Source organism: Dermacentor silvarum, chromosome 3 (genome assembly GCF_013339745.2).
Source record: "Dermacentor silvarum isolate Dsil-2018 chromosome 3, BIME_Dsil_1.4, whole genome shotgun sequence".
NCBI classification, from domain to species: Eukaryota; Metazoa; Arthropoda; class Arachnida; order Ixodida; family Ixodidae; genus Dermacentor; species Dermacentor silvarum.
Genome location: NC_051156.1, coordinates 128,609,203 through 128,636,648, shown reverse-complemented (window position 1 = coordinate 128,636,648; position 27,446 = coordinate 128,609,203). Strand labels below are relative to the sequence as shown.

The window sequence follows — 27,446 nt, the reverse complement described above, 5'->3', positions numbered from 1 at the left end:
ACTTCATCCGAACCCGTAACAAACTGCTAAGTGCGAGAACTACCACCACCAGATATCGAAAAGCACAGAAGATACAAGCCGAATACGGAAGCTGTCAGCGGTGTAAAATTATAAGAAGGCGCATATAAACTGGAAAACAAACAGGCAGAAGACATGCAAAGTGCCTCTTAACTTGCGAATTTACATATAGAATCTCGGAACAGCGACATGCCTACATTATCTTTAGAAACATCTTTGCGTCTGTCTAGCCACACTTTAGCGCTCAAAGGGAAATGAGGTTCGGAGGGCTTGATGAACTTGACAATCATCCACTATCGGAAACGAGATTTCTAGGCCAGTGTTCTCAGCTTAACACCCCGTAAAAGGCTATATCCTTTCCACTTATGTTCCTGAGGTGTACGGGCCTACACGGACTAATTACGCAGCCTGCTATATGAATTGAATGTGTACGCTGTTTACTAAATCTGTGCTCTTCTTTCGATATCGTTCTCTCCACTCACGTTTTCCCTTAGTACGGGATTGCTAACCATGGCTAGCTTTGATTATTCTTACTGTTTTCTATGAATCCTTTATGTCTCTCTTTTTGAAAACGTGGCTATCATTTAAGCAAATTGCACCTTCGTCTGAGTAAAGTGCAAAGGAACTGAATAACCGGCTCGAAAAATAATACTATTTTCTGAGGAACACCCACTTATTAAAAATAGTCAGAATAAATCTTGTAATGCTGTCTTATAGCCATACAAAGGCTGTTTTAAAGCCGCCATATTTTTCCTTGAATAGCTAATGCCAAAGGCAGCTAAACGAAAAAAGGGACTACGCGAAGCGCCGTTCTAATGACAAACAGAGATACTCGTCGTTTAACTAAGCTTAAAGAAAAATTCTTGTTCGCATTCTTACCTCGAGAGCCACAATGAGGTGGGAGACAATTGCGAGATCAGCAAGGGTGACCTTGTCGCCGACGGCGTAGTTTCCTTCCCCGACTAGGTGCTGGACACCCTCGACAACATTTTCTTCGTAAGCGGTCACTTCTTCTGCAGTGGGCTTCGTCTTGAGATAGAAGCGAGGACGCTGCGCGGAAAGTTAGTGGTAATAAGAAGTTATCGGCGGTTGAATATTGAAAGAAATGCTTTTGAAGTTAATATTTACTGCCATCACATCATCATGAAGTTCACTCCACACTCAGCTGTCCTAGTGTGCCATTGTTGCAAAGCTTCAGGCAACCATGAGACGTCAAGACAATAACACATTTCTCTAGATATAGTGTATAGCTCAAATGGACAGAAAGTTATCTAACAAATAGTACTGGGATAGCTGATTATATTTGAGCTGAAGAAGGAAACCTGAAAAACAGTTTACATGAAAGTGAACCGCGCAGACAACAAGAGTGGAAGAAGCGTGACTCGCCGCGGCAAGCTAGGCTACTGCCGCCGCCAGCTTGGCGCATGGGCTCTCCGCAGTTGGGTGGCCGCCTGACCACGTGACTTGCCGCGCGCCTGGCTAAGAGGAGCGCCGCGCACGCCTAGTCTGTGCGAACTTGACCATGGATGAAAGCGAAGCCGGGCCGTCTTCTCTGAGCGTTGGACTGGATCGTGAGGATTTGAGACGTCGTCGGCAAGCCGCGTCTGACCACCCCGCGGATATCGCTCGGTGAGCTGCTTCACTGGAGAGGGTCCGGAATGCCAAGCGCGCGAAGCTAGAGTCGGAGACTGTGGAAAAGCGAGCCGTTCGGCCCGCAAAACGCTTGGACTTGTCGGCTTATAATTTATACCTGGCTTAACGATGAGTACACTTAAGTATAATAATTACAGCTAAATCAAAGGGTAACCAAGTGAAATCAACACTTAACCAGGCTAAACCAAGCTTTCGCTTTGCATATCCAGTGTTAGCTGAGCTAAACCGCCATTTTTTACACGTTCTGAATTAATTTTGCCGAGTGGTAATGGCGAAGGACTTTCGTTTGTTTAAATATTTTGGCATCAGAAACGTAATTAAAGACAAAATAAATTTTTCGAAATAAAAATGAATGAAAAAACAACGTGCCCCTGGTGGGGCCGATCCCTCATCTTCGCATTGCGAGTGTGATGCTCTTACGCCTGCATGGCTTGTGGGTTATGGCGCTGGTTAACAGCCCCAGGTTTAGTTCTTGTAGATAAACATAAGTTGGTAAGAGCATCTCACGTGTAATGAGAAGACGTGGGATTGTTCCCAGCTGTGGCAAGTTATTTTTATCCATTTTCAATTGTAACAATTTATCATTTCTTTATTACGCTGAGTAAGTGCAAGTAATTTCGCTTATGACGTCCTTATTGTCGTTGTTTGTTGGCTTCTTGTGATATCAATAATAAAAATCGCGCCCCGCGGTTCTTTTTCTTGTCGTTAATTTCAGAACTATGCAGAATAACGTTGCACCCATGATCAAAGGCAAAACTACCTAGCACACAAGCCTTTATATGCAAAATCACAAAGAAAAAAATGTCACAGTTTCGCCCTAAGGGCGAAGCAATGAATGCGATAGCAACACAGCAATGTCATACGAAGTAAGGTGAGCGGCTTTGGCAGCAATATGAATTGTAGTAAACATGAGCTGGTTAAGTAAGCAGGTGTGCTGCGGCGTAAGTAGACCGACATGAAGAGAGACTCGATGACCACGCGTGTGAAACGGTGGTGTTGATGAGAAGCGCTTCCCGTGGGCAGCGCGTGCGAAGGGACACACCTGTAGCGCTGCACTGCCGATCCGGGCAGCATTGCATGTGTAGCGTGCGTTGGAAAATGTGGCCCGACTATTACTGACTGAATGAACAAGCGTGGTGTGAGCGCGCGCAAACAAACATGAATAGATCACACTGAATGACTGCAGACAACGACCGTCAAAACTCTGGCAGCAAGCGGATACGCCGCAGCGGCGAAGGTACGTGCGGTCTATCGCTTCAACGGAAACTGAGCGGCGAATGCACGGCGCATAAAGGTCAGAGCCGTGTGGAGATAAGAGACGGTGCGAGCGAGCGACGAGCGCGGTTGTTGACAGAGTGGAAGTGCGCCCCCCCCCCCCCGCTCCCTCCGGCGCTGGCTTCCCGCTTCCTTGGTTGCGCGTGGGAGATTGAGTGCGTTCGCTCTCCGTGATAGCGCGCGTCCCCGCACGCTTCCGCTCGGGCATACGGCACGCGGCGAAGATTTTATCTATAGGAAACCTCACGGCGACGGCGACGGCGACGCCGACGGCAGAAATCCGGTTGAAGTGTCCATATAATTGCTATCGCAATAAAAAGTTGCAGTGGCTTAGCTCGGCTATGCCAGGATATACGTAGCGTAAGCAAAGGTTCAGCTGATTATTCTTAGCTTTCCTGGTTGTCTAGATTGTCAAGGATTGGTAACGCTAAAGAGTGGAATCTTCTGCTTAACGAGAAAGTTCTTGCACGTTGTACAAACCCGCGCCACGGTTTCAGCCCACTGAGGCGCTGCCGCTAAACTCAACGTTTCACGCATGGAACTACTCAGCGGCGTCAAGTCTTTCATGTGCCATAGTCTTTCGCACACGTCACACACATATCCAAACGGATTGTTTACGAAGTCCGTCTGGAAGGTCCGAGTCGCACTGGCGCTTTCGCTGAGTTTCACAGTATATTCAGTCGATCGGCGAGCCTTGACGTCATCGACGGCGTTTTGTTGTTGCTGCAGGGGTGGTCGGGCACGTCGCTCAGCCTCCTGGCGACGCCGCTTTGCTAGACGTTCGTCCCTTTGCTCCAGTGTCTCCGCAGCACGTTTAGCCTTCTTCTGTTCATTCCTCCTACGCTCAACCGCTAATTGCCAGGCAACTACTTCGGGATCCGATGAGTCAAGCTTCTCCGTTCTTCTGCGCTGTTGAGCAGCATTTGCGCTCTCCTTCTCCATGGCTATACCACACTGGCAAACGCCAGTCAGAAGCGCAGCGGCTCCAGCGCAGTGTCAGACGGCGACTGCGCAGCGAGCGCGCGCCGGCGCCAGTGCGTCTACCACGGCTACGACGTCACTCCTCTGGAATGCGCAGACCGGCGGCGGTGAGTCGCGCGCGGCGGCGGCGGAGTGCGCGAGAGGTGCCGGCTCCGGTGGCTCAGGTGCGCAAGCCGTGTGACATCACTGATCCTTGCGCATGCGCAGCACGGCTCTTGATGTGCCGCGCGAAACGGGCTTGGCTAGGCCAGTGTAGCTAACGCTACAAAAATGCGAACTTACGTAGAAGACCTCTGCCTGGGGATGGACTGTTCCGGAAAGGGCAGCGAGAGCCTGGTCGACGCGGGTTCGTTCCTTGATGTCATCCGGGTAAAGCTCGGATTTGGGGGCGTACTTGCGCACCAGGTAGTAGGCGATCGCTATGCTGCGAGACAACAACGCCTGATGTGAGAGAGTGCATGGCTTACGATGCACAATGGGCAGGAGAAGTAAACCTGTGCAGTAATATAACTAAGCTTCTTAATTTTTTTTACTAGTCTTCCGAATAGCCTTAATGCTTCCGGCAGTGTTCACACGTTGTAGTATCGGAATTTTCGTTCATAAATAAACTACTGCATGGCTTTTCGAAATGATATCAGAGTCGTCACACCCTTGTTTTGAAATAATCTAGCTATGGCCATAAAATCTGCACCAAACCAAGAAGACTAGGCACCATGGTTTTAGGACTTTGAGCATTAACTACAACTTACATATTCAGATAGTAACTTCAGGGTAGATGATGGATTTATATTTGTCTACTAAAAGTTATTGAATAGTTTGTATACCCAAGGTACTGCTCAAATCAAGCATGCTGGCCGTTGGCTGAAGAATTCCTTCACCCTATCCTCTTATTACAAAGAAGTGTTAAAAAAAGAAAATCTATGCACATCTTGAGAGGTGATGCACTAAGAATAGTATCCCCAAAAGCGAGTCGATCAAGGCGCGCAAGGATTTTAATAGGTTATTCAGTTCGCTGCAAATTAAGGGCTTTTGAATATCAAAAGATAATGGATAACCGATTCAGTGATCTCTACACGGAATATCAGCGTTATCAGCAAGGTGCCTCGCTGTTACTGAGACTTCCAACTTCAGCTTGACAACACCGGGAAATAGGCGAATGTTATGCGAAAATACGTATGCCTGCCAAGACTTCTAAAAGTCTCGCAAATTTAAAAAAAACCAACTCGAGTATTTTACCTGACACATTTGAACGGACACACCAGTGCATCGACTCTTATAATCGTTATCTACTAATTTCAAACATGTTCATCCATTCGCGTGTAGTTGCGAAATCTGTAAAAATAACGTATGCGAAAGTCACACACTAGGCTATCAACCATGGAGTACCGGTGTCTGAAAGAGTGGATGAGAGCATAATCATAACCAACCAGGCTGTAGCATGAAGCTTCAAAGGAACCCGTATGGAAACCATCATTGGTTTCCTTATCAGCTTCGTGCTACAATCGGGTGGATGAAAATTGTCCATTCCATGAACTTCCCTCCACCTTGAGGGCTTCCGCAGAAATCATTTGGCAAAATAAATGCTCTTCAGTAGAGATACCCTGTCACACTTTGATCCGTTTCAGCCTTTGAGAGAGTGATTATAACACTAAACGTACCAAACGCGTTACATTAGGCACCTCAAAAACACAAAACTTATAGAATGTCTGTGGTTTTAGTTTCAAAGCCCTCATTCGAAATCAGCCTCCTGCGTTGCCAGTTTACTTGACGTTGTTGAAAAGGTAAAAGTATTTTTCATATGATCGCATATCGCATTTCACCAGCACTCGATTGCCTTCAGAGTCACGAATTGAAAGAAAAAAAATGAGTAATGAATTCCCACGGCAACAGATTTGTCTGTTTAAAATCAGATCACGATACCTAAGAGTTAGAAATGTTATTGAAATTGTAGTATGTATTGCTTTTTGCTGCAGTCAAATTCTTATAGCCTCAGTCGAGCACGATATGATGTGAATTGTCGTGGTCAGACGCCAACATACATTAAATGGCCATATAGGTCAGTATCAAACTGTATAGACCTTCGTGAAGTCAAACACACCGGCAACGCACGCACTCACTAAGCCGTATTCAAACTGCTTCTTATGTAAACAAACAGTTACGTTTACGACCACAGTGAATAGAAAACAATCCGGCTTTACCTTTCGTAAACAACGAAGCCGTCATCAACAATGGCAGGTACCTTGTGGAATGGGTTGACCTGCAAACGAAAATGAATTTCGGTTAAAGCACTAAAAATTATAAATTTCATACCATCTATTATGAGAAAGGAAGCGCTGCGGCGAACAGAATAGGAAATACGAAAGAAAATTGCGGGAAGGAACAGATTAAGTTTAAGGTTGGAGCCTTGCCTTCTTTTCCCATTATGTTTCCTAGCCTGTTCGCTGAACTGCCCTGCTCAGAATGATGTAACAACGCGCGCAAAAAACAACCCTCATGAACCTTTCTTTCTAGATCTATGAACACGGGATAATCTTTCGTATCAGCAGTGTTGACTTCGCAGCGTGCACCTTCTTTTTACCTGGTTGTAAGCTACTTAAATAAAGTGACCTTTATTATAGCTTATCGAATACGAACAATCCATATCATGCTAAGCTTACCGCTTAAATTATTTGCAAGAGCCATCGCACTGGCCACTTGAATATACATTGGCCAATGTTGTTTTTATGTCCAGCACTTAAAAAGGCCTGCCAAATTAATTGAAACTACGTCACTCTAGATAAATTACTGCCCTGGTGGACACAATTTACAAAAAAAAGATCTGAGAATTCATTCCATAAACAAACGAATTACATTAGTACTTCGCAGTTACAAACTTTACCGCCCATGTTTATAGTGGAAATTGAAGGGACTTTTCGTAAAAGATCAGTTACAGGTTTTTAAATTTGATAATCTTCTTTTGTGTTTGTCGCAACTTCTAAGTAGACACAACTCCTGACTGAACAAACTAACGTATTGTTGGGAGAACAATGAATAAAGTAAGTGGATAAAGTAATAAAGTAGTAATGTAAACCTAGCTCCTGCTTCGCTTTAATAAGAAAGCCGGTGCAGTTTACCGAGAGCTGCTTTGCTATAAAAGCCGGTGCAGCCAACCGTAAGCCTATCACTGCTTTGCTACTTGAGCTGGTGCAGCAAACCGAAGCTAACGCTTCGCTGGATCAGCCGGTGCAGTTACCATAGCTGGGCACAAATAGTTCGTATTTTGAACGTAAAGGTAGCTTTAACGTCCTGAAGCAACGTAGGCTATGAGACACAGGGAAGTTGGGGGCTTCGGATTAATTTCTAACACATTTAGTACTTTACGTGCCCCTCAATATCGTTAGATATTTATGATAACGGTGGAGTTAAAGTGTGTATTCAATTGGCGAGAACAACAGAGCAATTGACACGCTAGAGACAAATGACAGAAATATACAGATAGTGCGCATACTGCTAGCTCAGTTTATTGAACTCTTCGCGGGCGTGTACGTTAGCTGGAACTGGATAAGATTAGATAAAGACAACTTGGGTAACACACGAAAATAGCGTCTGTGGCAGTCCGAGAACGAAACCGGAGAGATAAACAACTCTAGCGGCATTCCGCTTACGCAATCAGGCCTTGTTTCTTCCTGCTTCTTTGTTTCCTAAATACTCGCCCAAGTCCAATGCAAACAAAGGTTGGCCATGCAAAATGCTCTACTACACACTTTGATAGAACCTGCCTGCCTCAGTAAAAGATATAAAGAGAACACAGCAGTTAAAAACATTATGAAACAACTTAAAGATGCGATAATTCGTACCACAGAAGTATCAAGCGAGAAGAATAATAGCGAATAACAACGACAGCTTAAAAACAATTTGATTAATTGAATACTGGGTTCAAATAATGAACTCTCGACGACCAAAAATAATGCTCAGTTACATAGAATGTAAAAATGCAAGGTCTTCGAGCATGCGAAAAAAAAATACGGTGGCAAAGTTCGAAGACAAGCTTAGTCGGCAAACGTCCGGCAAAAGCATCCCCGTTCTTCTAGCGTGAAATAAGCTATTGTATTTCTCTCTAAAAGCAAATAGCTAAAATAAGCTAATCGAAACTAAATAAGCTAAAAGCTAAGTCAAAATTACAAAGTTTTTGGTGCTGGTAGAAAAATATAAATAGGAAAAATGATGAAGGCTTCGTGTGAAGTGCTCACTTACCTTGAGGTATTCCTCACTGAGGTGTTCCTTGTTTGCCCAGTCCAAGTTCCTGAGTTTAAGTTCGACACCTATGTGCTTGGCGATACATCGCACGAAGCCACAGGGCGGACTGCCGGGCAAGTTGTACAGAGTGACGGGCATGGCGGCTGCGAATCGTCTCCGGTGGGTTGGTCGTAGGCTTTATGGACCGAGAATGGTATAGAGGATGATTGGACAGTGGCGCGCACTTTATAGCAGACAGCTGCACAAACGACCGAGTAGACAGCATTTACGCAGCGCAGCGCCACTGCAGAGGGGCGTTCCTGAAAGGCCTTGAACAGAGCTACACTTAGAGACGTCGACAACTCTCTTCCTCTTGACTCTCGATGGCGAGCGGACGAAGTTTTTGGCAAGGTGCTGCCATCTCTTCGCAAACGATCACGTAAGGGTAGGAAATTGCGGCTCCGGTGGGCGGAAGGTGATATCAGGAAGGCACGCAGGCGTTGATCCCGAGGCATTTGGAGCGAGCCGCATTGTCCGTGAGAGAGCTATGTGCCTTTTCATAGTTCAGGGGTCCGCGAACGGATAAAGTTTGAAGTGGGCCCCATATCCGGGCACTCGCACACCGTTTTGTAAACTTCCCCAGTGTCCAGGACGTAGTCCTTATCGCGCCACTGGCTTTCTAATAGAGATGGGCAAAACGGCTCACTTCAGTGAGCAGCTCGGAACGGCTCAGCTCACTGAAATGAACCGGTTCATTTGAACGGCTCACCGGTTCACTCAAACGTGTAACCTGTGTTACGCATATTCTATAGTTATCTGGCTTTGAAAAAAACTATATGCATAATTTAATAACCGTGTTATATATATTTTCACTATGTTTCGAGAATATATTTACATCTATTAAAATTGTGAATTTTTAGTTGTAATGATACCTTCTTTTCTTATATTGGGGATAAAATGCTTATGATACTGAACAGGCAGAATGCGACGTACTTTGTTCAGAAAAAAATATATAACTTTATCGTCATTACGGAAGCTTGTCTGTTTTTGTGGTAACTTAAAATCAACTTTCGTCAAAATAAGAACACAAAATGATTGTACATTATCTTACAACTTTACTCATTTATTCACATACGTACGTTCACTGTAATATGAGTGAGCGGTAACGCCATGCAAAATGAATGTAGAAATCATTTCTTGAAGTACAATACAAAAATCATACGAAAGATTCGCAAAACTGCCGCACGTACCTTTCGTTTTTTTATTTTTTTTCATTTTTTTTCTCTTGAGCGCACGCGCGATACTGGCGATCATGCCATCATGCGCCAGGACAAAAAAAAAACAAGAAAAAAAGCAAATGAAGTTCTAATACAACACAAGAGATCATTGGCCTCGTTTTAATGACATGCTAATGATACACGCTCAGAAATTGCACTGAAGTGGATGTCATGGGCGACATTTTATGACTGCACTAATTAGCACAAATGAAGACCAGGACGTAAACTGTACGTTCACCTGTTGTGTTTAAAGACACGCAAGACCATCTTCGACGTGTTATTGGACCAGCGGTGCACGATGTGCCATCGGTGAGAGTTGTGAGACATCGTTCGAACAGCAGCAGGCAACGAACGGTACCATCCTCTGCCAATTAAGGCTTCTTTACTTCTCCCCTCGGTGGCATCGGGTGCCACACGATAATACGCACGAAAAACCAAAGGGACTGCTGCGCACACCACACACGGCGAGCGAGTACCAGTAGCGCGAGTCTGCTCACACCGGCCACCATTCGTCGGTCAGAAAGCGAAACCTCGAAACCAAACAGAAGACCCGGCTCTGACGGAAAAGTTCGGCACAGCTCATTCCACGAGAGAGAACCGGCTTCCTCACTCCGAAAGAACCGCCGCTCACTTACTGAACCACGGCTCCCTCGCTCTCCGAAAGAGCGGCTCAAAAGATCCGGCTCGCTCCTGAGCGCGGCTGAGCGCTCAGGAGCGAGCCGGATCTTTTGAGCCGCTCTTTCGAAGAGCGAGGGAGCCGTGGTTCAGTAAGTGAGCAGCGGTTCGTTCGTTCTTCAGCCGAAGGCGAGGGGGTGAAGGCGACTCTTGCGAGGAAGGGCGGTAGGGCAGTTGCTTTCTCGTACCGCTAAAAGATGGCGCGGAAGTCGCACCAAGCAGAACACCCACCTCTGACGGAACGCATCGGCACGGCTCACTGAATGCGACAGAACCGGCTCCCTTTCTCCAAAAGAACCGCCGCTCACTTTTACTGAACCACGGTTCGCTCGCTCTTTAAAAAGAGCCGCTCATAAGATCCGGCTCACTCCTGAGCGACACATATCTTCTTTCTAATGATCCGAGAGTAGTGCTGAAACAGTTTCTTCTTCTTCTTTATGACGGCGGGCGCTTTTTAAATATAAGTGAGAGAACCTCACTTTATAAGGTACTTTCTAAGGAATGCTAATTCTTTTGTCTTCCGATAAGCAAGATAGCACCGGGATGGGCGCACGCACACACACTAACACGCATGTCTACATAAACGCACACACTCGCATGCATATACACATGACCTCACGCACACCCACGCACATAAGCAAGGCACACACACACACGCATGTACACAGGCACACATGCACGAACGCACACGCACGCAGGCACATACAAACTAACGCACACACACATATACGGCGACACACGAAAGCACTCACCAACACACATACACGCACGCACCCACACATACGCACACATACATACGACCGCACACACAGACACACGGACAAATGTGTACGCACACGCATGCTCACGCACGCTCACGCACACATGCGCGCGCGCGCGCAAGCACGCACGCATCCAAGCTAGCGCATCTGACACATTTGTCTTGTGAAAGGCTAACGAATTTAAGTTTTAAGCTCAGGTGCGTAAGAGCGCGGGTGACGAGGAGGCTGCCCCCACCGGTAGGGATCGCCCGACACGCTACAATGATGCAGTGAAATCCTTCTACTTAGAGCGTAGGACTTTCCGCGGCCCGCACAGCAAGCTATCCCAAGCGCAGGCCAGAACTTTCCGCCAGCTACAAACCAACACTTACCCCTCGTTACACCTTTACAACAAGATCTACCCAGACATTTACCCCAATCCCACGTGCCATATCTGCAAGACACAGCCAGCCACACTTACACACATGCTTTGGGACTGTACACAACAATACCCCGACACTAACCCCACGACCATCTCGTCGAGATGGCACACTTCCCTGCGTAGCTCCAACCTCGACGACCAACTCTGGGCGACCCAGCAAGCCTGCGAGGCGGCGAAGAGGCAACACCTCGACGTCCCCACGTGGGACCTAGGCCTCGGCGCAGCCACCACCTCTTGCTGGTTTTAATACAGTTTATTCAGTCAGTCAGGTGCGTAACACATGAACGTAAGACATGCGCTGAGGTCCGTTGTGCTTGTAACGTAAAAATATTTTATGAAAGAGGCGTCGTTTCAGCACCTTTATAGCACAAAATGAACGTTGCATAAACACATCACCGAATGTACCTGATAGGATCTTTTGACTTCTCGCGCACTGGTAACAAAGAATTAAACATTTTCTACACCTGAAATTAACGTAACAAAATTACTTGAACTAGTTGCGTCTACCAGGTTTTAAGCGAGTTTTCTTCACTTTTCAGGTGAGTCAACGGCACGATGAAATGGGCTTAGCTTCGCGAGCCATGTAGTATAACTTCAGCGCCATCGCACTTCCATTAAAGTTATGCATTATGTAGCTTATTCCAGTGTGAATTTCAAGCGCAACGTGCCATTTGCGACGGAACTGGTTGCTACCATAGTTTTTCAAACGCCATGAATAAGCGCCAACTCAACGTGTACGCTGAGCGTCTGACAGTTCGAACTATAGAGCTTACTACGAAAATCAGTAGAGGCAGCTTTGGTGCGGCGATCGTTCATCAAACATGGGAATGATGCTCAATGCATGGATTTGTCTGACCTTCATGCTTGTGGCTTAAAACGTTTACGCGGCTTTAATTACTGCACTGCACCTTCCTTATTCGGCTTCAATTTCGAATCAATACTATATTTTTTAACGCCGAAGGCAAGGAGACTCAGGGCGAATGCAGAACTTTTGCGAAATTGTTTAGTTTATACCACAATATTTGATGGAAAGTGAAAAATCTTTATAGTCGGAAAGCCGTTCGGGCCTGGAAGAACGAAATTGAGCGAAATCGACGTACTGCACATCATGAACGTGCTGGCTCAAACGCCATGCTTAAAGCTCCCATAGACACTGGTGACACGGATTCTTCTAGTAATTTTCGTAGAAAACACTATAGCCGCGAGTAGCGTCAGGCTCGTTTAAACAGATTAGAAGGCAAAGGAGGCGAGGCTCGCACAAACAGAATTTTTTATTATGCAAAATACCAACGAAAGTTCGTATATCCACATGCCCAACTCAGCAGTGCTACGATATATAACCTCCGGCAGTACTCCGGCGCATGTGCCAAAGCCTAATCTAGAAACAATTTACTCGATATGTGCCGCTCAAGAAACGTTAGTTCTTGTCGTTGAGACCTGAACGAGTGCTCGCAGAAAATTCTGCGGCAAAAGGGGATGGCATTCGTGCGTGGCACTGGGCGCAAGGCGTGGACTCCGCTTAATAGCAGCCGAATTTGCTCAGCTCATTTCAATCTTAGGAAAAATTGATTTAAGCCTAACCTCTGCTTTCCTTCCTTAAAATTGGCAGACAGATCTGATTTTATTGTCTGAGTGGTTCATTATAACACAAGTCACTCTTACTTGTCTGGTCTTTAAGGGAAAAGTGCGAATTTACCTTCATCTAAGGAGAAGGCAGCAGTTGCCAAGATGGCGCTAGCATTGACATGTGACGACGCTTTTCCCGCAGCTGCTGAAAGTAAAGCAGTCGTTTCAGCAGTGTGGATACGCTGAAAAGGGGTTGGTTTGAAGATGTCCAATGCCTTAAAGGGATCAGCCACGTATTAGAGGGCGGCGACTCCGATCAGCTGAAAATTATCGCCGCTGGACGACCAAATGAGGACAACCACGAGGACTGGCGAGGACATCGCGCGGTACGTCTGTACGTATATATGGAGAGAAAAACTATCAACACTGAATCTCGCTCGGTGGCGCTCGCGTCACAGTTTTGTGCGATCACATGACCAGCTGTGTTTACAAACGTACTGTCCTCTCTCGTTTCTTTCTGAAATCAAAAGTTGGACTTGTCGCTATAAGGAAGGCTTTAAATAAATAACAGTCATGCGCTGAAGCACACGCGGTATCCTGTCGTATGTTGTGTGAGTGCTCATTTAAAGACATCGTTCTTATGCATATGTTTTCGCGCTCAATTATATAAAAGGCTTCTGAAACACAGGGGTACGTGCACCCACATTTCCTTGCATGTCTCGGGAGGAGGCCAAGGTCGGTTGTCGAAAAGCATGCGTTGTGTTCTGTTAGGTGATCATTGATTCATCGGCAAATTTGGACAATATATGATGCATTCTCGCATCACAACGGGCTAGGATAGATCACCTTTGCGAAATAGAAAGTATATTTAACAGTGTGGTCGTATTGCATGTGCTTGTTTGATTTTGCTGGCTGATTCACCAGCACAAACTAGCCAGCTTCCAGGGAAACGAGAAGACTACATGGACATTAAGTCTGATCGGTACTTTTTCACGTTGTGCGACAGCTTAGGTACCTACGATATCACTTTAACTTTTCCGTTTTCCACAGTGACGGCGCTTGGGTCACTGTGTATGTGACATTTGGTGTGCGGAATGCAGCGCAACAATTGGCTTCGTTAGTACACACCGGTGAGCCACGCTTTCAAGCTCGGAGGCCCCTAGCGGACATCTTAGCAGCGCCACTAGGGGGCACAGCGTGTCCAGAAAGAAGGGCGAGAGAGGAGCCGGGCTGCCGCGTGACGCGTATCTCAGCGTTCGCTGAACCGGCGCGCCATGCATTTCGGAGGCCATGCGGAAGCTTCGCGGTGGCGCCACTAGACGGCGCTGATTGTTCTTAGGGAAGCGCGACAGAGGAGTCCCGTTGCAGTGCACGTTTCATGCATAACTCGTTCCGACAGTTGCAATAAGTTGTGTCGTTATATTGATTCAATGCTAAGCGTATTGCCGCAGGCAGTCTTGGTTAGATGAGTTCTGCCGAAAGTCTTTCTACGCGGCGTAGTATTTAGGAGTGCCAACCTCTCAAGTACTACGGGATCCTTCTATAAAACTCCATAGAGCAGTCAGTCACTGAAATAAAGTATGCTTCTTTTGAAGATGGGGGTTGGAGATGCAATGTGTTGTTAACGTTTATTGCTAGTGGATCATGTAAGAGAATGCGTGTAAGAAGTTCATTGAAGAGCGACATGTACCCACTGACCCAGGTTGCCGCGATATAGGTTAGATACAGAGAAACATACAAAACGCAAGCTGGTTAAAGTTGCGAAAGAATTGTTTTCACATGTAAAGTCCAGAAAAGCGTCTTAGCTACATCTATGGTATACCCCCCATGAACGGCTTCCGAAATTGGAGCTTGTGGGACGCCAGCGAAGTAAAAACAAATAAAGAAACCTATGAAGTAACTTGCATTTCAATGAGAAATTTAATGACGGCTTCTTCCTATCGACATATTGAATTTTTTTGTTTATTAGCTCCTAAGCGTAGGTTTCATAGTTTACTGCAGCGAAGCCCAGCGCTGCTTCACGAAGCCGATAGCAGGCCGGTAGATTTCCTCGAAATAAGGCAACTCCGACTTCATGCGTTCGTAGTAGCTGGCAAGTTTCGGGTACTTGGCATGGTCGATGCAGTCGATCTGAAATTACGCAAGCAGAGCAAGTGGTTATCACAATACGAAGACGCAAGACAGACTGGGAAAGTCAGAGAAATAATATAACAGAAAATGTGGCTGAGTCATTCAACCTATCTAGTCTGTTTTTGTAAGTTACTCGGTGTTCTGGTAATAAAAATGAAAGGAAAGTAGAAACATGCAATGATGGCCATTAGTAAAGAAAAGCTGTTGCACATAAATTAAATCGCGGAAAAACTGAAAGCATTTTTACCGTCACACATGAAGCTCGCGGACTCTCAGAATAGCTACAATGGCCTTCGATCAAGGCATAACGGGGAGAGTCTTTGGAGCACTGATCCAAAAATATCTTTTACGAAGTGGTCGATGGCAAACACACGTCAAAGATGAAGTCATTGACTGCCCTTTCAAGGGTAGAGCACCACTTACTACACGAGTGGCATGCAACATCGTCAGCAAGAATGTGGGAAAACTGCATAGTGAGAGCAACAAGAAAAAATCGGGGTAGCTTGCACTATAGTGGCGCAAGGCTAAAGACACAGCGGAGCTGATCGGTTCCTAGCTGGTCCTGGCTATGCGAAGTGATGCTAAGTTATACAAAGTCGTGTCAAGTGATGCTAAGTTGTGCAAAGTATATAAGCATTTCCTCGTGGTCCGTGGCATCGGGGAACACCTAACGAAGCACTTGCAGTCCGAGCACACATAGGGGAAGTGCGGTGAAAGCTATGCACAGAGTACGGGCGGCGCCCAGCATGATGATGATGATATATATTGTTTTGTGGCGCAAGGGACAGCTATACCCAAAGAGCGCCAAGACGTGGTGTACTGAGTGAGCAATGGTAAGATCAATGACAGTGGGTAGGTGTATTGTGCCTGTAAAGGGGCCTAAAATCCTGCGCACTAAAGGTGCGTAAAAGAAAAAGTTACTAAGATCATGACAATGACGTGATGTGGGGGCAATGCATATAATATAGTATAAAAAGGTAGTAGGTAATACCAGGCACTACTGCCTCACAGAGACCCTTAGAAGCAAGGGCCTGGAGGAGAGTGCATTTCAAATATCCTGTCGTAGCAGCGTCCTCTGAAAGAGGATGCCGCTACGAATCTCTCGGCCGAAGAACTTGCAAAATGTCGATGTCGTTTAAAAAAGGCTAAAACTGAATCGTGCTCAAATACCGGGTCATTATGTAAAAACATCGCTGGGTGAAGGGGTATATTCTCTCTATAGGCTTGAACAAAGTGTTTTTTTTCTTTCAGGTTCTATTAGTGGACACTGTACTAGGATGTGAAGTACAGTAAGTGCTTCCCCACATCTAGTACAGGTCGGGGGTTCGCCTCCAGACAACAGGTAATTATGCGTGCCGTAAGTGTGTCCTATTCTGAGCCTACAGAATAGGACATCATTTCTTCTAGATTTCTTGGTCGATGGCCAGTTCCCTAAGCGAGGCTTAATTAAATGAAGTTTTTTATCAGTCTGGGCGTCCCAAAAAAGTTGCCAGTGGACTCGAAGTCTCTTGCGTAGGTATGGCTTCATATCGGGAACAGGGACGAGCTTAGATGTGTTGCCAGCTTTTGCCTCGATGCATGTGGCAAGCTGGTCTGCCAGTACATTTCCCTCGATGTCTTGGTGTCCTGGCACCCAGCACACCGGAACATGCTGCCCGGACGCATAAATATTACATACGAGCGAATAAAGTGATACTATTACAGGATTTTTGTGCCTTTTAAGAGATTTTAAGGCTTTTACTACGCTCACCGAGTCTGTTTGAATCATTGCTTTTGGTATTTTCGATTCTTTGATGTATTTCAGAGCCGACAGTAATGCATAAGCCTCTGCTGTGAAAATGCTCGTTAGGAGGTGCAGGGCATCGGCATCTGAAAATCATGGACCAACCGCTACATATGAGACGCCAGCAGGAGACTTTGATGCATCGGTGTAAAATTCCGGACAGGAGTATTTATGCTGCAGTTCAAGAAACTGCATTCGAATGTGTGTAACCGGGGCGTGCTTCGTAACATGTAAAAAAGACAAATCACAGTCTACAATCTGCCACTGCAACGGTGAGACCTCTATAGTGGGTGTCATTAGACGAAGTTCAAAGAGTGGGACATCCATTTCCTCAGCCAGACTTCTCACACGCAACGAGAAGGGCTCTTTTACTGCAGGTCGGTTATCAAAGAGGTGGGAGCTGGACAAATCATTTACGGTTTCTCCCTCACATCCCTCATATGGAATATGAGGGATGTTCACTGTTTTCATTCACTCTAAGGAAATACATGAAAGCTGTGTAGGTCCTCTGCAAGTGGAGTGACCACTCATTGGATTCCACGTAAAGGCTTTCTACAGGGCTTGTCCTAAAGGCACCTGTAGACAAGCGAATACCTAGATGGCGGACGGGGTTCAGCATCTTCAACGCGGTTGGGGTGGCAGACTGTTAAATTATGGCCCCGTAGTCTAGGCGTGCTCCTATGACGCTTTTATACAAGTTTAACAGGCACTTTTTGTCACTACCCCATGTAGTGCGTGACAACACTTTTAAAATATTGTTTTCATGCACTTGATTTTTAGATGTTTTAGGTGTGGTATGAATGTTAGCTTTGTGTCAAGAGTTATGCCTAAGAATTTATGTTCTGTTTTTACAGGTAGACTGTCCTTGCAGGTCAATGTCAGGGGTACAGTCCTCTCTTTCGAGAAAAAAGGACGCAGGTGCTCTCTTGTGGATTTAGGCAGAACCTATTCTCGTCTGCCCATTTAGCCACCCTGTTCAGACCAAGCTGAACCTGCCGCTCACAGATTGCAAGGTTGCACGATTTAAATCCAATCTGTACATTATCGACGTACGTTGTATCAAACATGTTGCGTGGGATGCATAGACGCAAGGAATTCATTTTTATAATAAAGAGTGCAACTGAGCACCCCACCCTGTGGCACTCCGGTTTCCTGCAGAAAAGGTCGTCATAAAGCATTGCCAACTCGAACACGGAAAGTGCGATTCACCAGATAACTTTCAATCCCATTTAGCATATTACCACGTATACCTAAGTGGGAGAGGTCTCTCAGTATTCCAAACCGCCATGTTGTATCGTAAGGCCTTTTCCATGTCTAGGAATACAGAAAGAAAGAACTGTTTGTGAACAACAGCTTCACGTATTTGTGCCTCAATACGTATCAAATGGTCAGTGGTGGATCAACCCTCGCGAAAACCACGCTGGTATGGGTCAAGCAGCTTGTTTGATTCTAGGAAATGTATCAGACGGCGGTTTATCATCTTCTCGAAGACTTTGTAGAGGCAGCTTGTTAGAGCTATGGGCCGGTAACTCGATACGGATGATGGATCCTTGCCCTGCTTCAGGATAGGGATCACTATGGCCTGTTTCCAGGCAAAGGGGATCTCACCGGAGGTCCATATAGAGTTATAGAGACAGATAAGGGTTTTCTTCGTTTCAGAGGGCAGGTTTTTCAACATGTCATATAGTATGCGGTCAGAGCGTGGGGCAGATTGGTTGCAACAGGTGAGTGATGCATGCAGCTCTGTTAGAGAGAAAGGTAGGTTATATGGCTCGTTCCCGGTGCTCTTTCGGTCTATTTTTTGTTTTTCTATTGCTGATTTGTATCTTATAAATGCTGGTTAATAGTGCGATGAACTGGACATGATCAAAATGTGCACCCAGATGGTTCGCTTGGTCCTCCAGGCTGTCTCCCTGCGTGTGTACCAGGGGAGGTGGATGTGTTTGTCGTCCTCTTACTCTGTTGACCTTGCTCCTAACCTTGGCCTCATCCGTGTACGAGTTCATACTTGATAAAAATGTTTGCCAGCTGTCTCTCCTGGCTTGTCTGCATGTTTTCCTACCTTGGAACTTGATTTTCTTGAAATTGATAAGGTTTTCAGCAGTAGGATAATCGGGAAGCTGCTTCCATGCTTTGTTCTGCTGCCTTCGTGCGTTCCGGCATTGTTCATTCCACCAGGGAACGCGGCATTTGCTAGAAAGTCCACTTGTTTGGGGAATACACTTAGAAGCTGCATCAATTATGAAATTAGTAAAATACTCGACGGCACCTTCAATTCCGAGCGATGAAATGTCAGCCAACGAGAGCTTACTGGTAAGTGTTTGGAATTTATCCCAGTCCGCTGCATCGACCTTCCACCGAGGAGCGTGTGGTGGAGATTCGTATTGTCTTGGTGCTCTCAGCAGTATTGGGTGATGGTCGCTCCCCTGAGGGTTTTTGATAACTTCCCATTAAAGTTCAGGTAATATGGATGGAGAAGCTATGCTGAGGTCTATAGAGGAAAAGGTTTTGTTTGCAAGACAATAATATGTAGGTTCTTTTTTGTTAAGCAGACACGCACCAGATGAGAAAAGAAAATGTTGAATTAGACGGCCTCGCGCATCGATGCGAGAGTCGCCCCACAGACTGCTGTGTGGATTGAGATCCCCAAGAACAAGATAAGCCTCTGACAATTCGTCTTTAAAGGACTGAAATTCGTGTTTGTGTAAGCGGTAATGTGGGGGTATGTATAGCGAGCAAATGGTGATGAGTTTGTTAAGGAGAACAAGTCGAACTGCCACTGCTTCAAGGGGCGTTTGCAGCTGCAAACGTTGACATGCTATGCTTTTGTGAATTACAATGGCAACACCGCCTGATGATGCGAGACCATCATCGCGATCTTTACGAAACGTAACATACTGTCGAAGAAAGTTTGTATGTGTCGATTTTAAGTGAGTTTCCTGTACACACAGCACTTTTGGATTGTGTTCGTGGAGAAGTTCTTGCACATCATCGAGGTTCCTAAGCAAGGCCTCTGATGTTCCATTGTATAATTTGTGTGGCCATACTGAAAGTAAATGGGTGCTGTGTGTACTAAAAAAGGGAAGTGTTGCATTAGATTACAGAGCCCTTTCCAGGCCCTGTAACGCTGGATTTGTCTTTTCTGAAGCGGTCAAGGGAACCTCGCCGCTCCTTAGCCGTTTGGTGCGCCGTCGGGGTGGATGTGGTGTCCATTGCCTCTTGTGAGGCGCCGGACACGCGCTCTTGCGAGCGAGAAGTTTCGCGAGAAAGTCTCGCCGCGAAGGACGAGACATTTCCGCCCACCAGCCCGGATGTCGATGGGGCTGCCTTTGGGCCTGAGCTGCGCCGACTGTTGCCAGCTCCAGCAGGGGCCGGTGAGGGTGAAGCAGCCTTCACTGTACCCACCGTGGGAGCTGCTGGCAAGCCTGCAGGTTCGCTACGCGTAGCGCAGGCTGCCACCAAGGACTGTTGAGTTGCCGGCAACCCTAGGCTAACCGGGCCTGTTTGCTGGTTGGGTGGAGTAGGACTTAGCTCCTTCCACCCTAGAGGCAGGAGCCACAAGCGACAGCTCACTGCGCGCGGGCTGGGCAGGTGGCAGTAGCCGCTGCGACGCTTCCCCTTTACGCGCCGCGTCAACATAAATGGTCGTGTGGAATGGTGAGCATCTCTTGCGTGCTTCCCTGAACGACGTGTTTTCACGGACTTTCAGTGTCATAATTTCTTTTTCTTTTTTCCAGCTTTGACAAGACCGGGAGTATGCTGGATGGTCACCATCGCAATTAACGCAGTGAGGCGTGGTCTCGCAATTGTCTGAGGCATGGCCTTGAACTCCACACTTGACACAAATGAGTCGACCACGGCAGCTCTGCGAGCCATGGCCGAATCTTTGGCATTGGTAGCAGCGCCTAGGATTTGGTATGTATGGTCTTACTGCTATATTTGTGTAGCCTGTTTCTATGCTTTGTGGCAATACGCCTAATTGGAAGGTAAGTGTTAGGCGTTTCGTGGGAATTTCTTTGTTGTCCCGTCTCATAACGATGCGCTGCACATTCGTGACGTTTTGCTCCTTCCATCCTTCCAACAACTCGGTTTCAGATAGGTCGATGAGGTCTGCTTCAGATACTACACCCCGTGCTGTGTTCATGGACCGATTAGGTGAAACGGTAACTGGGACATCACCAAAAGTAACAAGCTTGCCGAGTCTGTTGTATTGCTCCTTATCACGTTGTTCAAGCAGAAGGTCCCCGCTTGGCATTTTGGTGACTTTGTAGCCAGGGTCTAGCGTGTTGGTCAAGCTTTTCGCAACTGCAAATGGGGATATCGTTCTCGCTAGTTTTTCGGTTCTTTCACTATGTACTACTTGGAATCGGGGGAAAACGTCTTTTGGTCTGGTGAACAAGTTCAGAATCTCATCGGTGCGTCCCCTCTTCTGAGGGAGACGATCAAGAAGCCGGGTAATAGCGGGTGTTCCCATAGCAGTTTGGTGTACTTCGGCAGCAATGGCAGTCACCCACCATGGAGTGCAACAAGGGGACATCCGGGGGTGCCGTCTATGTGAAGCAGAGGCCAAAGAGGTGTGTTGCCTCCGCCGGGGGGCCTTAAAGGTCCAAACACCCGGCATTAGATCAACCTCCAGGATCCCCCTTTCCCCAGACACGGCTATGCCAGGCACACTATGCGTGGGAGGGTCCAACCCCCGTGTGCTCAGGTACGTGGTGGCGCAACTCAGCAAACGCCTGCTTGCGAAGATGCCCCTGCGGGGGGCGCCCAGCAGACGACACGCCGGGATTACGTCACGGCGCATGCGCAGTAACGCGCAGCTGGTGGGAGCTCGGCTGAGCCACTGCCAGAGGTGCCTGCTGCAGTCACGGACACCGCGAGCATTCAGCGCTAATGCGGGAAAACGGAGAAGCGCGGATGGTATCGGCAGCACCTCTGCGCGTAGGCTTGTTGGTGCTGCTACAATTTGTTTCTCTATCTCTCTCGCTCTCATATTTTTTTTTCTCTCCCGAGCATAGCGCACGACGCTCCGGGAGGTGGTTGCTAGGCTACGCAGTGGCAGGCGGCACGCAATACGACCGGCTTAAACAGCTCCGCTGTTAAAACACTGAACGGAGAAAGCCTGGAATTTCCTATAAATAATGCAATCAGTAGCTTCCTGCTGGTACTGGATGTGTGTAGTAGATTGTGTTGAAATTCGTGTGTGCTTACTAGCGCAGCTCGCGGTAAATTCACATTGCGTAATTAGACAGTTTTTGTTAACTACGCTTGCAGATGCTACTGCAATTGGTGGGAGCCACTTATGCGCTAACTCGTACTTGATAGTGTAAAATATAAGCTGGGTAGACACACTGCAATATTGGCACTCTTTTGCCAGACATTAATTGTTCTTATATAGAATATCCTGAACAATACCAGTTTTATTATTAATTGCAACAGCGAGAAAGGATAAGATCACACTTGTCTTAGCTTGTGACTCATTCCTAATTGTACTACAAATACAGAAGTTAAAAAAAGTTTCTATAGAAAACTAAAGAAAAATTTAAGATAGAAAATTTATTTTCTTGGAATCAGCTTCAAAATTTGAAGCAAGTGACTGCATCCGAACACGGAACAAACTGCTAAGAGTGAGAACTACCGCCAACAAATATGGAATACCACAACAGATAAAAGCGGAATACAGAAGCAGGTAGTGGTGTAAAATTATAAGAAGGCGCATTTAAACGGGAAAACAACCACGCAGAAACTATGCAAGGTGACGTTCAACTTGCGAACTTACAGATAGGATCTCGGAACGGCCATATACCTACAGTATTTCTAGAAACATCCTTGCGTCTGTCTATCGGAACTTAAGCGCTCAAAGGGAAATGAGGTTCGGAGTGCTTGAGAAACTTGACAATCGTCCACTATCGGAAAAGAGTTCTAGGCAAGCGTTTCTACCTTAGCACCGCGTAGAAGGCTATATCCTTGCCACTTATATTCATGATGTGTACGGGCTTACACAAACAGACTAATTACGATGTCTGCTACATAGCTGGAGTGTGTACGCTGTTTACTAAATGTGTTCTCTTCTTTCGGTCTCCTTCTATTCGCTTGCTTTTCCCCCAAGTACAGGGTTGCCAACCAAGGCTAGCTTTGATTAACCTTTCCGTTTTTCTGTGGATCCATTGTCTCTCGCTATTTGAAAATGTGGCAATCAGTTGAGCATATTGCACCTTCGTTAGAGTAAAGTGCAAAGGAACTGAATAACGGTCTTAAAAATTATACTATTTTCTGAGGAACCCTTTTGTTCAAGGTAATCAGATTAAATCTTGCAATGCTGTCGGAATGCCACGAAAATTCTGTTTTAAAGCCGCCATATTTCGCCCTGAAGAGCATACGCCAAACCCAGCTAAACGAAAAAGGGACTGCGCAAAGCACCATTCAAGGGCCAAACGGGAGGATTGACCGTTTCAGAAAATTAAGCTTAAAGAAACCTTGTTCAATGCTATCTTACCTCGAGAGCCAGAGTGAGGTGGGAGACAATTGCGAGATCGGCAAGGGTGACCTTGTCGCCAACGGCGTAGTTGTTATTCCCGACGAGGTGCTGGAGACCCTTGACAACATTTTCTTCGTAAGCGGTCACTTCTTCTGCAGTTGGCTTCGTCTTGAGAAAGAAGCGAGGACGCTGCGCGGAAAGTTAGTGATAACAAAAAATTATCGGCGGTCGAGTACAGAAAAAAATATGCCTTTGGTGTTGCATATTTACCGCCATAATGATATCGTCATGGAGTTCACCCAACACTACGCTGTTCTAGTGTCTCGCTGTTGTAAAACTTCGTCAAACCACGATACATCTAAGCAATAACACAATTCTGTAAATGTAGCGTAGCTGAAATGGATAGAAAGTTATCTACGAAATAGTAGTGAGCTAGCTGATTATATTTTAGCTAAAGGACTAAACCAAAAAATAAACGCTTTACATAAAAGTGTACAACGCACACAGTAAGAGTGAAAGAAGACAAGACGAACGCCGTCCCTGGTTGTTTGAGCTGTGCACTTGCATAAAAATATGTATCAACATGAGCAGCTAGCTATTACATTCAAAAGCACTCACTCACATACAACCGAAACATGGCGTGGCCTTGAAAGAGTACGTAAACAGACGACGCGTTTGCCCTGCCCCTGGGGCGGATAACCTGCCCCTGGGGCGTATACAAGGCAGGGGTGTGTGTGCGAGGGGGGGGGGGGGATATGGCCGGATCGAAGAGCTCTAGATTAGCCAGTGAACTGGTCGATAGCTGATGTCACTCAAATCTCAGCACATGGCCTCGGAGACTTCCAGCGTTTCGCGGGCTCCACCTAATCCACTAATCCAGATGCATGGTAGTGCCGAGGAGTCGCACTGGTTCTCGGTGTTCTGCACGTTCTACTATAATTTCGGTGAGTGGTAGTGGGCAATCGCTTACGTTTTTTTTTACCTTTTGGTGCCCGAAACGTAAATACTGCGACCTTTTCTGGGCTCATGTACTCGTATTTCAAACGCACGATTTTGCACAGAGGTTGGTTTGTTAAAAATTAAATTATAGTTTTTGACGTGCCAAAACCACCATCTGATTATATGAGGCACCCCGTAGTGCGGGACTCCGGATTATTTTCGACCACCTGGGGTTCTTTAACATGCACCTAAATCTATGTACACGGGTGTTTTCTGCATTTAGCTCCCATCGAAATGCGGCCGCCGTGGCAATCCCGCGACCTCGTGCTTACAGCCCAACACCATAAGCACTGAGCCACCAAGGTGGGTGAGGTTGGTTTATGTGCACACGATCTGAAACTGGGGTTCCTACGAGGCCCAAGATGTTGCTGCAGCTGGCCTTTACCAGTTTCGTGAAGCTAAAGCTTGTGATTTATGCATGCCTGCTAAACATTACAGCCATACCTCGTCACATGTAGAGAATGCTTCGGGCATATCATGCGTTATTAGAAGTTATTGTCATGCTGTTAATTTAAGTGCGGAATGCACCGCTATAATAATGTCAGGCAGTTTGCGGTGCTCACTCTACCTTCTAGAAGGTGTCAACACGCAGTGCGGATATTACGTACGCTAAACAGCGCAAGTCATACAGCGCGCTTATTGAAGCATTGATTCATAAGGTAAGAAGATGTATATTATGTTTCTGTTTTATTCGCACGCAGCATACCGAGCAGGCTCACTAGCGTATATCTGCACTGTACCAGACACATGACAATGTTACAAAAGCTTTTTATACGGAGATCACCAGAAAAAAATTTAGCACGTCAGCAGTAGCTAAACCACCAAGCGAACGATATATAACACAAAGAAATTCATATGATTTGGGATGCAGTTCTAGAAAGCACGCACTGCGGCTTTATTATTTTTTCCTTGTGATTAATTTTCATTATTACTAACTGCGCCACATTTCTTCTGGGTAGTTACGAGATTCAATGTTCGCAACCGATTCCCACTATTACGCAACTTGTATTGCACAAGCAAGTTTTTATTTTATTTTTCAATATAACTGAATCATAATTAGAAAGTAGTAATACGCACCGTGAGCGAAGCTGTCAGTATGACTACACTATATACCAATTTTCGTATACGCTGTATACCAATTTTCTGGAGTTCTCGCTCTATAACTTACATCTTTAGTGGTGTAAGGGTGCAAGTTTTAGACCGACTTGCACCCTTAAGGACAACTAACGCTGTGTAAATAGGATTACAGCGTAGGAGTGCTCAAAACCGCTATGCGCATTCTTGCCCTTTCTCCCGGCACAACAATTGCACCACATCAGAATTTTAGGGGACCGAATGTAATTTCAGCGGTGAGGCGTTAAACTATTAAACGCGTTCAAACTTCGTGGGTGTACGAAATTATTCAGTGACTCAATATTTGGACAATGACGGGTCCATGTTATGTCTAATATGTAGCAAAAGTTTAAAGTGTATTACTGGCTTTTCAAAGAATAAATGTGTTGTCTGCCATCGAAGGGATCATACGATGGAAGTACTTGATTTTCCTGATGTCCTTAGATAAATAACTGTGGGACCGAGATAGATAGAACCCCTTTGTGTGGTATGTGTCCGAGGTTTAAAGTGTGGCGGTTAATTAAAGGTGTTGTGAAAATTGCTCATATAAGCATTGGGATGTGTTTCACAAGCCATGTGGACGGTTTGCCCGCTGTCGTGGAAGAATTCTATCTCACAAAATTCACACTAAGTGAAATAATTGGCACGTTATGACTTATGCATATACAAAGTTTAATCAGTTACCGTTACATATGTACTTTTACAAAGTAATCATACATCTCTAAAGCACCAATTTTACAATGGCTATACGTGATTTTTCTCAGTGCACTTGAAGAACTGTACTCAAAGTGAGTGGTGTGATAACAGTGACGTGACTGAATTCGCTATCTTGTGCGCATGTCTGCCGTGTTGAAACCCATCGCACGTGTGCTGATAAGCGATGCACCGTGCCTTCATAAACCCTTGTTTTCTGTGCAATAAAGCAATCTTGCAAAAGCTGCTACTGCGTCCACATCGGTTGTTACAAGTGGCTTGAAACATTACTTGACAAAGCGTTAAGGACAAACTACACGTACGCGTGAGGCGCGTGGGCACAAGCTTTCGCGCACCGGCACGCGTATGTGTAGTTTTGCCTTTAGAAAGAAACACCTTTGCTGGAAATTGGGTAGTGCTTTAAAGACGTCACGCAAGTCGGCTGTTCTTGACATTTAAAATAATTCTTATTGAACCCGTAATTGCATTAGAAGCAACTTTATTGGCTTTAATATCTACACTTACTCTTTTCGGAAGCTAGAAAGAAGCTTTAAAGTTTTGTCGTTAAAATAGACTCATGTAGATAAAATTGCGCGTGCTGCTAGAACATAAATTAAGCGTAAGAAATCATTATCAGTAGATGCGTAACTTGCGGCTCAGCTGGCATTGCAACAAGTCCTTCAAACCCCACATCGTTGCGTGTGCGCTGCTGCATGGCGGAAGTATGAAATTGCCTATTGTAAGGTATGAAATTCCAGTCTGGTGCAGATTTATTGTATGTAACTACGTGCAGTTGCAATCGGCGTTTCATGTTTGCCTCATTTCACGGCGCCATTTTTGTTTCGTAGTAATATTGAGCTATAAGTACGATGTTTCATGGAGATATTTCTTTTTATGTGGCAAAATTGGAAGGAATGACGTCCGCGATGCAAATGTAGTTGAGCCGGAAACAGATTTTGACAGCAAAGGCTCTGACGAATCGGTTCACAATATATCAGCTGGATGGAAACAGCTGAAGGACAGTTATGCTACTATATTAACACTCGTGAAAACTTCATATTGAATAGCTGTTATTTCGCAGCAATGCAATGTGCCGCATGAGAAATTGTTAACGGAGGAATAAAGGATGCTTTGCAAAATAGACAGTTGTTTAAAGGAGCAAAGACTGCAGAAACATCTGCGCCTAGTTCGTGGCTCACCAGCTATTACAACCTACTTCGACTGACTGCTGTTGACATTTGTGATGTATTGCAGCGAAATGGCCATGAATGCTAAGTGGAGCTGCATCGTTCTAACAGAACAAAAACGAAGAAATAGGGATCACGGACAAGGTACTTCACCAATTAACAGCTGTTTTATTCACCTTCACAAGGCATACTGTAGGCATACTGTATGCAAATAACGACGT

General features: G+C 45.8%; 2 protein-coding genes across 7 annotated transcripts in view; one reads left to right on the top strand and one right to left on the bottom strand.

Moving 5' to 3' along the window:
• The window catches only part of LOC119445778 (glutathione S-transferase 1-like), a 603,258-nt gene that overhangs the window by 391,300 nt on the left and 184,512 nt on the right, over positions 1-27,446 (top strand). The gene's annotated exons all lie outside the window — the stretch shown is intronic.
• The window catches only part of LOC119444777 (glutathione S-transferase 1), a 63,888-nt gene that overhangs the window by 31,589 nt on the left and 4,853 nt on the right, over positions 1-27,446 (bottom strand). Inside the window, exons 1-4 of one of the 6 annotated variants that reach the window (XM_049663631.1) lie at positions 8,161-8,498; positions 6,126-6,184; positions 4,210-4,351; positions 898-1,068 (exon numbers count right to left, since the gene is read on the bottom strand). The exons of 1 other annotated variant lie outside the window; for it this stretch is intronic. In XM_049663631.1, the coding sequence (XP_049519588.1) occupies positions 898-1,068; positions 4,210-4,351; positions 6,126-6,184; positions 8,161-8,301 (513 nt within the window). In that variant the 5' untranslated portion in view covers positions 8,302-8,498. Of the gene's footprint in view, positions 1-897; positions 1,069-4,209; positions 4,352-6,125; positions 6,185-8,160; positions 8,499-14,737; positions 14,973-23,251; positions 23,423-27,446 lie in introns of those variants that run through there. 4 more of the 6 variants (XM_049663630.1, XM_049663632.1, XM_049663629.1 and 1 more) reach the window with 4 other exon arrangements.